The sequence below is a fragment of the Felis catus genome, chromosome A2 (assembly GCF_018350175.1).
Source record: "Felis catus isolate Fca126 chromosome A2, F.catus_Fca126_mat1.0, whole genome shotgun sequence".
NCBI classification, from domain to species: Eukaryota; Metazoa; Chordata; class Mammalia; order Carnivora; family Felidae; genus Felis; species Felis catus.
The window spans coordinates 19,382,456-19,395,238 of NC_058369.1; the positions used below are offsets into that span (position 1 = coordinate 19,382,456).

The following is a 12,783-nucleotide window of genomic DNA, read 5'->3' on the forward strand; positions in this document are numbered from 1 at the left end:
CCTGAGGTGGAGCATGGGGAACATGGGCATGGTGGAAGGGGAGAGCTTAAGGACTGAGGTCTCTAGGTCCTGGATCCCTAGTCAAGCCTTTCCACTGCCTGTGGTTTGTTTGAAGTTTGAGGTAAGAGGGTCTCCCCAAGAGCAGGCTCTAGCCACACTGATGTCCCTGAGTGCTCTGGCCTTGGGCTTCCCATTCTCTGGGAACTGAGACAACTGAACCACAATGCCCATGGCCCCACCACTGAGAGGAGGCTGGAACCCCTTGCATTCGGGTCACTCCTGACCTTATCAAGGCTGTATCTCCTCTCACAGCCTCTCCTCTAAGCCACAGAACAGAGGTATCAGGGATGGTGCTGAAGGTGGCACAACCTTTGGGGACACTGTTTTCTTTGTGGCCTTTATAAATGATGGCTCCTGGAGGTATGAGACTGAGACCAGAAGTACTGGGCAGGGATGGTCTCATGTCCCTATTTTACAGAGAGGGATGCTAAGGTTTGGGATGGGACAAGACTGAGTGCTCTATGAGGGCAGGAGCAGGGCCTGTCCTCCCCCTGCCCACCAGCACCAGCCTGGCACACAGTAGTCCACTAGAGAATGTTGATGACTCAATGGAGGAAAAAAATACAACCAGGAAGAAATGACCTTTCTGACAAGGGCTGTGTGTCAAGGCCCCAGCAGGGAGGACAACAGAGTCCAGATTTGGGCTGCCTCCAATGTGCTGTAAGTTGCTAAGGCAACTCTGCCTCCAATGTGCTGTAAGAACTCAGGTACCTCCCTCCCTCTCCTGGGACTTAAGACCCTTAGAGAGTGGGCCTTGGCTCAGAGGACCCATCTCCCTGGTAGTAGAATTCATAAAACAGCTCCCCTCCATGTTCCCAAAGCTAAGGCCCTAGCAGGTTTCCTGGACTTGGGAATGCTGGTTGCCTGTGTTGCAAGGCTCCTGACCTGGCCCTGCTCCTTCCCTGACTCTTGCCTGCATAAATCACCTTGTGCAGCTTGGAGAAACTCGTAACAAATGTCTGATTGTCCCTGATTAGATGAGCCAATGAACTTCCGTCCTGTGTTGCTCAGATTCCTCTTTGCAAGTCCCAAATTAAAATTCCAGACCAGAGCAAGAGGATTTAAATTGGATTACTGGATGGGGTCCAGGGAGAGAGGAACAATGGACGGGGGGGCAAGGGGTCCAGGCCCCCACATCCCTGCCTCCACATGTACCCAGGCTGCAAACAAATGTGAGAAAGGAAAGAAGGGCCAGAACTTGATTAAAAACAAATTTAAAACACAATTAAGACCAAAGCTCATCCTGAACAATTAGGACCAAGGCAGGGGAAGGATGGTTGTCCTCTGCATCCTCTGGGGATATGGACAGAAGCATCTTGTGGGCCTAGAGCCAGAGGCACTGCAGCAGGGGGGTTCATGGCCCAGCAGAGTGCTGGGAAGGTAAGGGTGGTGGGCTCTGTGCACACCTTGGAATCATGTGGGAGTCAAGGGCATGGCTTAGCATCAGAGTGACCTGGGTTCACATCCTGGCCTGATGCATGGCATGTCTGAGTCTCTGTCCCCTCTGTGAAGTGGGCCTCCCTCATGGGGTTGCAGTGAGAGTAACCTGTGACAGACAAGACATGGTGAGTGCCCAAACAGTGAATGCCCTTTTCCATCATTCTTTTTTCTTTTATTTGAGAGAGAGAGAGAGAGAGAGAGAGAGAAGGAGCGAGAGAAACAGCACATGTGAGAGCAGGGGAGAGGGGCAGAGGGAGAGAGAGAGGGAGAGAAAGGGGGGGGGAGAGAGAGAGGGAGAGGGAGAGGGAGAGGGAGAGGGAGAGAGAGAGAGAGAGAGAGAGAGAGAGAGAATCCCAAGCAGCAGGATCCACGCTCAGAGTGGAGCCTGATGTGGGGCTCGATTTCAGGACCCTGGGATCATGACCTGAGCCAAAATCAAGAGTTGGATGCTCAACCAACTGAGCCCTTCAGGCTCTCCCCCATCATTCTTCTATTGAAAATAATTTGTGGCATGTCAGGCTGGCTCAGTTGGAAGGGCATGCAACTCTTGATGTTGGAGTTGTGAGTTTGAGCCCCACACTGGGTGTAGAGATTACTTAAATAAATTTTAAAAAAATAAAAAGAAAATAATTTGTATTTGACACCAACTATGTACCAGGCCATGGGCTAGGCTGCAGATGCAGTGGGAAGGAGAGAGACCTCTGCCCTGCCTTGAGGGGCAGGGTCCAGCATGTGGGTGGGGTATAGAGACAGTTGGGATCAGGACCCAGACCTTGGGCTCTACCCTCCCTGCCAAGCTATCAAGGTTGATAGTTTGTCTAGAATTGGGGAGAAGAACTTGGGGAGGGACCTCAGACTTGCAGTGTCCGGGGAGGATGGGCAGGGGGCTGGGCCCTGGGCTCCATCTGTGGAGGGCAGGTCAGGCATCTGTCATTGCCACCACTCAGCACCTCTCATTGAGGGAACTGGTCCTAAAGCCAAGGTGGGCAGCGGGCCTAAAGGATGCCTCTTCCCAATTTATCAGAAAGTTTCAACACAAGTTCAGGGCTGGTTGCCCGCTCTTTGTAAAATGGAGGAAAGTAAGGAAGTAGTAGGCAAATGAGGAGTCTGGAATGAATGGAAGAGAGAGAGAAAGGCAAGAAAGGAGGGGACAGGATCCAGGTCAGTCCCAGTTCTAAGAAAAGCAAGGAGGGGACATGATATGCTGGATGGATAGGGCAGCAGAATGTTTCTCACAGTCAGGGGAGACACTCTTGCCCTACCCTGGGACTGCTGTCCCAGTTGAAGGCTGGGCTTTGCCTCCTCCCCGGGGCAGTTCATTTCTCCAATTGTCTCCCCACCTGTGACCAGGAGTTCCTGAAGGTCAGGCTGGACTGGGGCTGGGCTCACTCTGGGTCGTCTGGATCCACCCTGGGTTGGGAGGCCTTCAGGCTCCACTTCCTCTGGGACTCTGGTCCCAGCATGCCAGCCTCTCCCTATTCTATGATTCCAGGTCACACAGGATGGGCAGGGGACCCCAGGGGGATGGCAGGGCCCAGCTCCTGGGGAAGAGAGTTCTCTCCTTGGGGCCTGGATGTGGTGGGGGCTTGAGCTAGGTCACTGACCTGATTTAACCCTGCCAGGCCCCTGGTCTGAGCTTGGGTATGGCTTGTATGGATTTGCTCATCCTTTTAAAAAAAAATAGTTTTACTGAGATACAATTCACATACTACAGAATTTACCCACATAAAGTATATAATTCAGTGTTGGTTTTTTTTTTTTTTTTTTTTTAGCACATTCAGAGTTGTACAACCATCACCACAATCTAATTTTAGAGTATTTTCATCACCCCAAAAAGAAACCCTGTACCCATTAGCAGTCCCTCCTTATTCCCCCTCCCTTCCAGCCCTAGGCAACCACTAATGTACTTTCCATTTCTGCGGATTTGCCTATTCTGGATATTTCACAGAAATGGGATCACACAATAGGTGGTCTTTTGTGGCAAGCTTCTTTCACTTAGCAGAATGTTTTCAAGTTCATCCATGTTGTCATGTGCATCATCAGTACTCCATTCCTTTTTATTGGACTCCTCTTTTTGACACAGGCTGAGGCTGGGGCAGTGGCAGCTGTGCCTCTGATCTGCGGGCAGCTTAGACACTCTCCCTCATTTACTGCACAACCTTGTAGCTCTAGAAGGCCCTCCCCACCTGCACTCCCTTGGGGTGGGTGGAGTTCGACAGGCCTGCTGGCTTTGTACAAGTGGTCAGTGCAGCTGAGTAGGGTCTGTCAACTCCCAGAATGGCAGCACCTTGGAGCTGACAGGCAAAACCTCTCTAAGATTAGAGGGGGAGAGTGAGGCTCAGAGGGAGGCAGAGAAACATTCAAGGTCATGGGCAGAGCAGGGGCTCCAATCCCTAGCATTACATGGCTCCCACATCCTCTGTGGGGCATTTGGGGCCATTCCACATCCCCCCCCCCCCATCAGAGCTGCAGCCTACCCTCCCAGACATCAGCAGATGCTCACCCAGGGCACGCTCATAGAACAGAGGAATCTGAGAACTCCAAGCCTGCCTGGGCCCCATCTTCATGCCCGCACAAGAGCCCCAAGACCCCAGGTCACCCTCCAGATAAAACTATCTGTTCCTGCCATTGCTGCCCACAGTCCAGGTGGGCACAGCCCTGCCAGTGAATTCAGCCTGAATACAGAGGGCCAGGAGGGCCACGTGTTCACGCTGGGTAGGCACACTGCCCACACAGTGCAGAGCCACTCGCCTGGACCTCCCTCAACCCACATAACTGCACCTACCTTCAGGGCCTGCACCTTCCTGTCCAGCAGGCTCTCGATGTCTCCTGCCACCTTCTCCACCAACTTCTGAGGCTCATTCTCCTGCACCTCAAACAGATTCCGGTTGTCCTTGTAGATCTAGAAGGAAGCAGGAGCCAGGGGTGAGGCCAGGGTGGTCCCACATTTCCATGTCACAGCCCCTTCATATCCCCCCTGCACAGTATGATCCAGCCCTTGGCCCTGCCCCAACTCTGGCTCTGGCCATTCGGAGAGCATGGACGTCTGAGGGTTGGGCCCACTGCCCTCCTGAACTTGAAGAAAGGCTACTACGGTCATGGGTTTCACAGCTTGCCCTGGTTGTGGCTGGTGGGATGGGGTTGTCACTGCCTTCTCTGGGACTCAGGGTTCCTCCTCCAGGAGCCATGAGCAACAACCGCGTGACTAGTTCAGAGTGGCTGAGAGCAGCAGAGGCGGAAGGGTGGGTTCAATAGGAGGCAGGGTGTGTGTGTTGGGGGGGGAGAGGGGGAGATGGGACCAATAAGCACACATGGCATACCACATGCCTGCTGACGTGAGGACACTGTCACACTCACTACACCACATATGTATCACATATAGCCACCCCTATACCCTTTTTTGCTGGTGTTGCCCCAGGGCATTTACAGAAACTGCAGTGGGGACTCTAGGCACCCCTAGGGGTTTCTCTCTCATTCAGCGCACAGAATATGGGGGCAGGGACCAGGGAAAAGGAGGCATGTGGGGAGGATAAATCTGCCCCTCTCTCCTTGAGAACTGGGTCTGTGCACACACTCACGTGGGGGTATAAAGCTGACAGTCTGCATCTGCATGCGTGAGTGTGTGTGTTATGGCTCAACACACATCCATCTGTGTGCATGTGCCTGCATGTTGGGGGTAGGATGGGGTTAGGGCCTCTAGATGAAGCCTGGGGCTTATATGTGAGTCACAGAAGTGAATTCAGCCGGCCTCTTTGTTCCAGGCTGGGGTCTTGGGTGTCTGCACATGCATGGATGTGTGCATGTGCGTACGTGTGTGTGCATTGTACACTCACGTGTGTCCATCCAAATGACCCCAAGAGGTCTGCTCCCAAAGCTGACTCCTTCACAGAGGTCATATGCCACTACTGAACTGCTGCCATCGGGCCACGCCATTGGGCAGTGCAGAACCAAGAGGAATGCAGAGAGAGAAGAGGTGATGAGGAGGAGATAAGGAGGTGGGAGAGGCAGCTGATGAGAGACAGACAGGCAGGCAAGATAAGGTCGGAGAGTGACAGCCAGACGAGGGGGAGATAAGGCCTCCAGCAGTTGATGGGGGAGGAGGTGGGGGATCAGGCGCCAGAGCCCCTGCCCTGCCGCCCACTCAGCACCCAGCAGTCCAAGGGTTAAAGTGCCACACAAAGCCGGCTCAGGCAGTCTCCTCCTCCTGCCGCCCCCCATCCCTCCCAGCTTCTCTTTTCTTTTTGTCCTTCTCTTAGAACAAAATAATTTGTGGCAAATTCGCTCCTTCCCACAGAGCAGTGCCGATTAGAGGGCGAGGCATGAGGCCTGGACGCAGGGCCAGGGAGGACGGAGGCCCCAAGTGGCATCAGGCCAGGCTGTTCCCTGGGTTCCCTGGGCTGGGCCCCAGGGCAGAGGCCCCCAGACAGAAGATGGTGGAGACAGAGATCAAGGAGGGGTCTGAGTCTGGGGTCACTGGGAAATGTGGAGAGCCTGGAGTGCAGTGCCCACTGTTGGGGGGAATTGAGGCTCAGAAACAAGAAAGGACAGGTCAAGTCCACACGACTCTGAGTGGCAAAGCCAGGTCCTCCTGGACCTCTCCTTCCCAGGTTTCAGGGCTTTAAAAATACACCCTTTCCCAAGCATGAGCTGCTGGCCTGGAGCCGGGACACCCTGGGCTTGTTGAGGCCAGCTATACTTTCTAAAGCCTCGGCCGAGTGCACCCTGGCCCACTTGTGCCAGCAGGGGGCGCAGCTGCCTGGCTTCTCTGGGTAAGGGATGAGGTTCGGACACCTGACTCTCCTGTCAAGGTCATTCCCAGGTGTCCCAAACCAGGGCTGTCCATAGCCGTGGCAGTCCTGGATCAGAGGCTGGACCAAGCAGCCACCTGACAACTCTCCTCTGGGAGCCCCGGAGTTCCTCCCCACAGGATCCAGGGTAGCCCTTGCAGCGTCGCATGGTGGCTAAGACAGGGCTCAGGAGCCATAGAGGGAGTGGGTCTCCAGGTGGCAGGGTCACACCCCAGGGCCCTGAAAGGTGGCATAAGGGCTTGAAAGCAGGAACCCTGCTAAGAGTCACCTCACGTCTGAACCTTGGTGTCCGATTTATTAAGCAAGAGAACAGCAGTCCCCTCTCTGCAGGCTGATGGAGGACTGTAAAGAACCTACACTATTGTCGCTGCTGCTATTGTTGAGGATCACCAGAATTCTGCATAAGGAATCAGTCCCTCCCTGCCTCCACTCTCTCTGCTATATCTGTACACTAAGGATCTGAAGCCATTGGCTCCCATTCCTGGGCAGACAGCCGTGGTCTCCTGGGGTTGGCTCGCCCCCAGCCCCACCCTCTTCCCAGGCCTTCCTGGGAAGCCCCTCTCCAGCCATACTGTTCTTGTCTCCAACACCTCAGCCTGGGCCCGAGAGGTGACAACAGGGGAGCCTAGACACAGAGACGCCACTGATACAGCACAGCCAAAGCCAGCTCCCTTCCAGCTCTCCCCAGGCACTGGGCCTGTGTGTAATGGACCCTTGGCAAATGCATATGCCCAATTCCCTGCTCAAGAGCAGAGCTCTGCGACCAGCTAGACCTCAGTCTGACTCATATTCCTGCTTGCAGCTGTGCTACCCCTTGGAACCTGGTGCTTCATCTGCCACACTTTCTTCCTGTCCCAAGGACCCTCTATGACATCTTTCTGCTGGCCCCCGGTGTCAGCATTGGTGGCCTCTCCAGCCCATTGACCTGGTGTGTCCCTGCAGGCTTCTGGGTCCCCAGCCTATGCTGATGCCCACTACCACACCTTTGCTCATGCTGTCCCTGTTTCCCGTCTGCCTTCCCTGCCTTTCTAAATCCTCTCTAGAGCAAGGGTGGTAAAATGGGCTAGGAGTTTCCGGAGAGATGAGGGCTGAATCCTAGAGCTTCAGGGCCTGGTCAAACTACCAGCCAAGCCTGTGCCCCAATCCCAAAAGAGCCCCTGAGACATAGTAGCCCTTGTTCCTTCTATCTCGAGTGCTTCATCCCTCTAAACATTCCCCTGAACCTGTTCCAGGTGCCCCTGGCTCCTGGGGGTGGGACCTGAGCTGAGCCCTGTGTCCCAGGGAGATCTGAGTGACACCGTTCAGCAGATGGTCCCACCCTGGGAGATAGGGCATCTCTCCATTGATGCTGTCTGAGGAGATGCTTTCTACCTACAGGCCTAGCAGGAAGCCTGGGAGACCCCAGGGCAGAAAGTATGCCAGGGCTGGCTCCCCTTGAGCCCCAGCCTCTAGCCCTGGTCCCTGGGGTCAACTTAGAAGCAACAGACAGGCCAGGGTGCACCGGGTGCAGGGCCTCAACAACCACAGCAGGACCGCACGCCAGCTGGTGTCCTTGGCCCAGCAAGCTAATTGGAAAAACCCAACAGCTCCCACAGCAGCACAGCCTCCAAGGCCCCGACTTCTGCACAGGCGGCTGGACTGAGGAAAGATTTGGGGGCTCACAGGTCTACAGGTTGTTGCAGCTCGGCACCAGCCATGATGGGGGAGGAAGAGGCAGGGGCTCTATCCCACAGAGATGATGAACGGTAGTGGGTCAGGGCAGCAGACTGGCAGACAGGCTGGCTGGGGCCAGGTGAGCATATGGAGGTGGGGTGGGGGGGGTACAGGGCTGGGAGCAGGGGTAGCTAAGACCCCAAGGGATGACAATTCAGAGGCAGCTTGCAGCCCTTTGTTCACAGGAGTCCCTGGCTCCCCTCAGATACCTATGGCTTCCTCCCCTGAGGGCACCTCCCCCACTCAGTTATGGAGACCTGTCCCTCTATCTCTCCCCTCATCTCTTCACCTCCCTCCCTGTGTGTCCCAGTACTGGCCTCAACCCCAACCCTCTCTCAGCTCTAGTGATTCTTTAGTTAAGTGGTATATCTGGCCAGCCTTTCGGCCTAGGATTTTAAGGGCTTGTGGAGGCCAAGGTCAGGGGCCCCAGAACCTCTGCTCAGCCCCCCTGCTTCCCCGGGGGGCCTCCACATAAAGAGGAGCCTAGAGGACACCTGTAGATACGACGACCTTGGGCAGGAAGCCTGGATGCACACAGGGGCAGACAGAGCCACCCTCGTCCCCACAGCTCCCAACAGTCCTGACTCAGAGTGGGGTCAAGTTCTGAGGTACCTGGAAACAGAGACAGCCATCACAGGAGACAAGAGACCCCAGGACTGGAGACCTGGACGCCCCCAGTCATACTGGAAAGGCTCTTTGCAAAGTCCCAGAACCGGCGGCAGTGGGGCCTGGCCCTGAGCCAGCACCTAACCTGCCCAGAGACAGTAGGAAGGTGGGGAGAAAGGAGAGTAAAAGGAAGGCGAGGAGGGGAAGGAGAGGGGGGCAAAGGGGAAAGAGGGACAATGGAGGCCCCGGGAACGATGCTGTTCACTGAGTGCTGGCTCTGGCCACCCTGGGGCAGATGTTTTCACACCTGGCCTCACTGATCTTGGACAACCCGAGGAGGTACACTTCTGATCATGTCCATGTAGCAGACAGGGCACTGAGGGTCAGAGAGCTTAAGTTATACAGTAGAGATCAGATTCAAACCAGATCTGTCTGACCCAAAACCCTTGCTTCAAGTCACAATCTGTGCACTTCGGTTCCCTGCACTTATTCCCGTACTTGAAGGTGAGGCACAAGGTGAGGGAACCAGGGTCACACTGAAGGCCTCCATTCTGGAGAGAAGGAGGGGCGGACTGGCAGAACCAGCCTGATGGACTATATAACCAACCAACACTGGGAGTAAAACCAGGTGCGTGTGAGGCTCCTCTCTGCAGCGAAGGTGAACGGGCCCTAATCTCTGGAAAATTAAATCAGAAAGAAAATGGAACAAGAAAGATTTGACACAGGCTGGGCCCTGCTGCTGGCTGTCTCCTCACAGGCCCAGGCTCAGTTGGGTGTTCAGCTACCCGGGTGCTCCAGCATCCTGGCTCCCTCCCACCACTCAGGTTACTGGGCAGGGCATGGGCAGGGCACAGGGAGTAGGGCCCCACAATATGACCTCCGAGGGGATTTCCTATTCTCTAACCCCGTCCAGTCATGTCTCAGTATCCAGTCCCCAGTCTTGAAAGGAGCAGCTGGTGAGGGTCCTAACCACCTAGCCCTCATGCCAACAGGCCCCTGCACGGAGAACAGCAAGGGGACCACAGATGGTGGGCTGGGCCCCCCGAGGCCAGCCCACAGGGGCAAGCACTGGAAAGGCCACAGGGTCACAGGGATTGGAATGGGTCACACTTGTGCCAGGATCAGGAGAGCCTTGGGTCGGAGGACGGGGAGCTCCTGGTGGCTTAGGGACCCTGAGCTGGGCCACGAGGTGGGGGAAACTGGTAGTGATTAGCTCAGGGACCCCGGCCAGTCAGGGCAAAGCTGGATCTCAGGCCTCCAACCTCACTCCCGCCAGACTGTTGCCCATCTCCTGCCTTTGCAGGAAAAATTGAGGGTATTGACATGGCTGCTAATCACCCTTGAAGGCCATAGGATCAATGGAGTAGCCAGGTACCTGTGGTCCCCTCCCACTGAGAGCACTCAGGACTTAGGAGAGATCGAGGACAGATCCAGGACAGGTGGCAGCTCCTGGGCTCTCCCTTTACCCAAACCCTGAGCGCCACAGCTCAGGTCCTGATGGGACAAGGGGGGCTGCCCCATAGTGGGTGCATAAAAACCCTAACCCAGCTGCTCTGGAGACAGTCCAGGCCCTGGACTATGTGTGTGGCTGACAGCTCTCTGCAGCCAGGGTGTAGCCCCTCCCTGGCCTACCTAGTGCGGGACTTACGGTAAAAGCAAGGGCAAGGGACCCTCAGAGCACACAGCTGGTGCACAGGCAGGGGACTATGTGCCACTTGGTCACATGTTCATCAGCTGCTGACATTCACCGGCTGCCACAGTAGTTCTCATGTGGCCATGCCACACTGCCACCATCCTGTGGTGGGTTGGTTCCATAGTTAGCCATATATGGTGTCATGTCACAAGCAGGGTTTGTACATGATCATGCTGGTTGCCACATTACCAACCTTCATACTGAATAGGGATTTCCTGGAATGAACCGTCTGTTTAGAGGAAGTCATGGACACCACCCAGGCCATTACAATGTGGTCCTATGGGGGCTGCAATGGAGAACATGAAGGCAGTGTGGGAGCAGAGAGGAGGGCTCCTGGCCTGGCTTTGAGGAGGAGGTCAGGATGTGGCCCTCCTGGGTGGCCCATTATTTGCTCCATTTACTCCCCACCCCACCCCCATGTCCTTACATTTCCACTGGGGCACGCCACATTCACGCCACCGGTTCTAGGGCCCTCTTGAGCTTGGGGCAGCAGAGATGGACCAGATCTTGTCCTTGCCTTCCTAGGACTCACCATCCAGAGGGGACAGGTGTCCCTTTGGACTGCCAAGGACAGAGGGGTGGCAGCAGGAAGAGGTATGCAAGAGACACTGGGAATGGGGCTCACCTGCTTGAGTACAGCCAGCTGGGGGGGGGGGGAAGATTGGGATGGCTTTACAGGGGAGAGTCTGAAAGGCTGGGTGGAGTCTGCCAGACTCAGGGGTGGCCAGGGAATAGTGAACCGGGCAGGAGTAATGGCAGGTGCAGAGGCTGGGAGGAGGGAACATCAGTGGACTGTTCAGTAGCAGGAGCACAGGGGCTTGTGGAGGGCAGAAGGGAGGCTGGGGGACAGACTGTGAGCAGACAGGGAGGTTACATAAGCCAGGCAGCTCAGGAGAGGGAGCTGGGGCCTAGATCACAAGGTAAGAAGGCCTTGGTGGCTCAGTGGACCCTGGGCCCCCAAGAGGCAGCCAGTAGGAGCTCTCACCAGCAGATTTCCCTTGGAAAAACTCATAGGGGCACAAAGCCCCCGCCACCACCCCCAGCAACGCCTCCCTGTTTTTAAAGTTAAAGTTTCGTTGACTGTCATCCATTACCGCAATTAGTACATTATGTCTAATTATGCAATTAGTGTAAAAAGTGCACTTGCTGCTGAGAATGGGAAATTACGCTGCCTCGTTACGCTGTAAAATCCATGTCATAAAAAGGCTCAATCTCTTGTTTTTCAAAAGACACAAAACCCAACACAAAACAATAAACCAAATCCTCCCAACTGAGCTAGGGCCAGTCTGTGCAGCCCTCCCTGCACTTGTCTCCATGTAGACCCCCACCTCTGCGAGGCCTGCCCCGCACACACCCCAGGGCAAGACATGGCCAGCCACAAACACAAGCTGTTTGCGTGACCATTCCTGGGTGTGGCCCATCTTTGCTCCTCTGAAAGAGATGTGAATTTCTAAGCTGACTTTAAAACCGTGGTAATCCTGATTATCCAACCATTATTCCAGACTTGACTTGGAACAAGGCCTCTAGTGTTAAGGCCTATGTATTTCAGGTGAGAGCAGTCCCGGGTAGGGGGGCGGGCATGGCTCCACCCGGCTCCAAGCAGAAGTCCTTTCTCCAAAGTTCCTGAGGGCACAACTCTGAGGTCCCTAATGGCACCTGGGAGGAGAGGGTCATATTCCAGCTCAGGGAAAACTGGAGGAACTTTCTCACACTCAAGGCTCCCAAACCCTGGGAACATTGCCTGGATAGATAGGGAGCTCCCTGTCACAGGAAGCATGCAAGTCCAGCCATCAGGGGTGCTGAGCAGGAATTCACTCATGGTCACCCTGCACAGCGGGCTGGACTCTAGGCTGTTATCGTCAGACAGCAGCATCCCCATGGCTGTGTGCCTACCTGAAGTTTGCAGTCTGACCTTTCTCCCTAGGTTCTGGCTTCCTTGGTGGTCAAACAGTCTGTGGACAGGTGGGAGGTGAGAAAGGAATCTGACTGGAGGGCGGTGTGTCACTACCACAGAGGTGACAATGTCAAATGGCCAAGTCCATGGGGGCTAGCAGGACACACTCCAATGTCCCTGACTGCCATGTCAGCACTGGGCACCTGTGTGTCTCAAAAGGGCAATACAGTGCCATGGAGACTCCTGCCCAGCCAAGAATCTGCCCTCACTCCATGGAGATGATGCACAGACCAGCTGAGCTCAGATAAGGTGCTCACAGAGCAGAGAACCAGAAACATGGAGTCCCAGCATCCTAGGGTCCATGGGACACCAGGGGCCCTGCAACGGCACCCACTTGCAATGTGCACCCACTAGTTCTGGGTGCCATCCACACCCCACTGGGAAGCACTCACTGAGAAGTCAGCTGGATTGTGGGGATGGAGGGGGCGTGGGTCTAAACTCAAGGCATGGGTCCCAGACAGTTCCCGCCTTTGTCTACTTTGTCTGTCTTCCTCCAGGCCTTTGTCTAC

General features: G+C 55.3%; 1 protein-coding gene across 12 annotated transcripts in view; it reads right to left on the minus strand.

Moving 5' to 3' along the window:
• Positions 1-12,783, minus strand: part of CACNA2D2 (calcium voltage-gated channel auxiliary subunit alpha2delta 2) — a 143,915-nt gene that overhangs the window by 67,327 nt on the left and 63,805 nt on the right. For all 12 annotated transcript variants that reach the window (XM_045050543.1, XM_023249031.2, XM_045050536.1 and 9 more), the window contains exon 3: positions 4,286-4,402. In XM_045050543.1, coding sequence (XP_044906478.1) covers positions 4,286-4,402 — 117 coding nt within the window. The remainder of the gene's footprint in view (positions 1-4,285; positions 4,403-12,783) is intronic.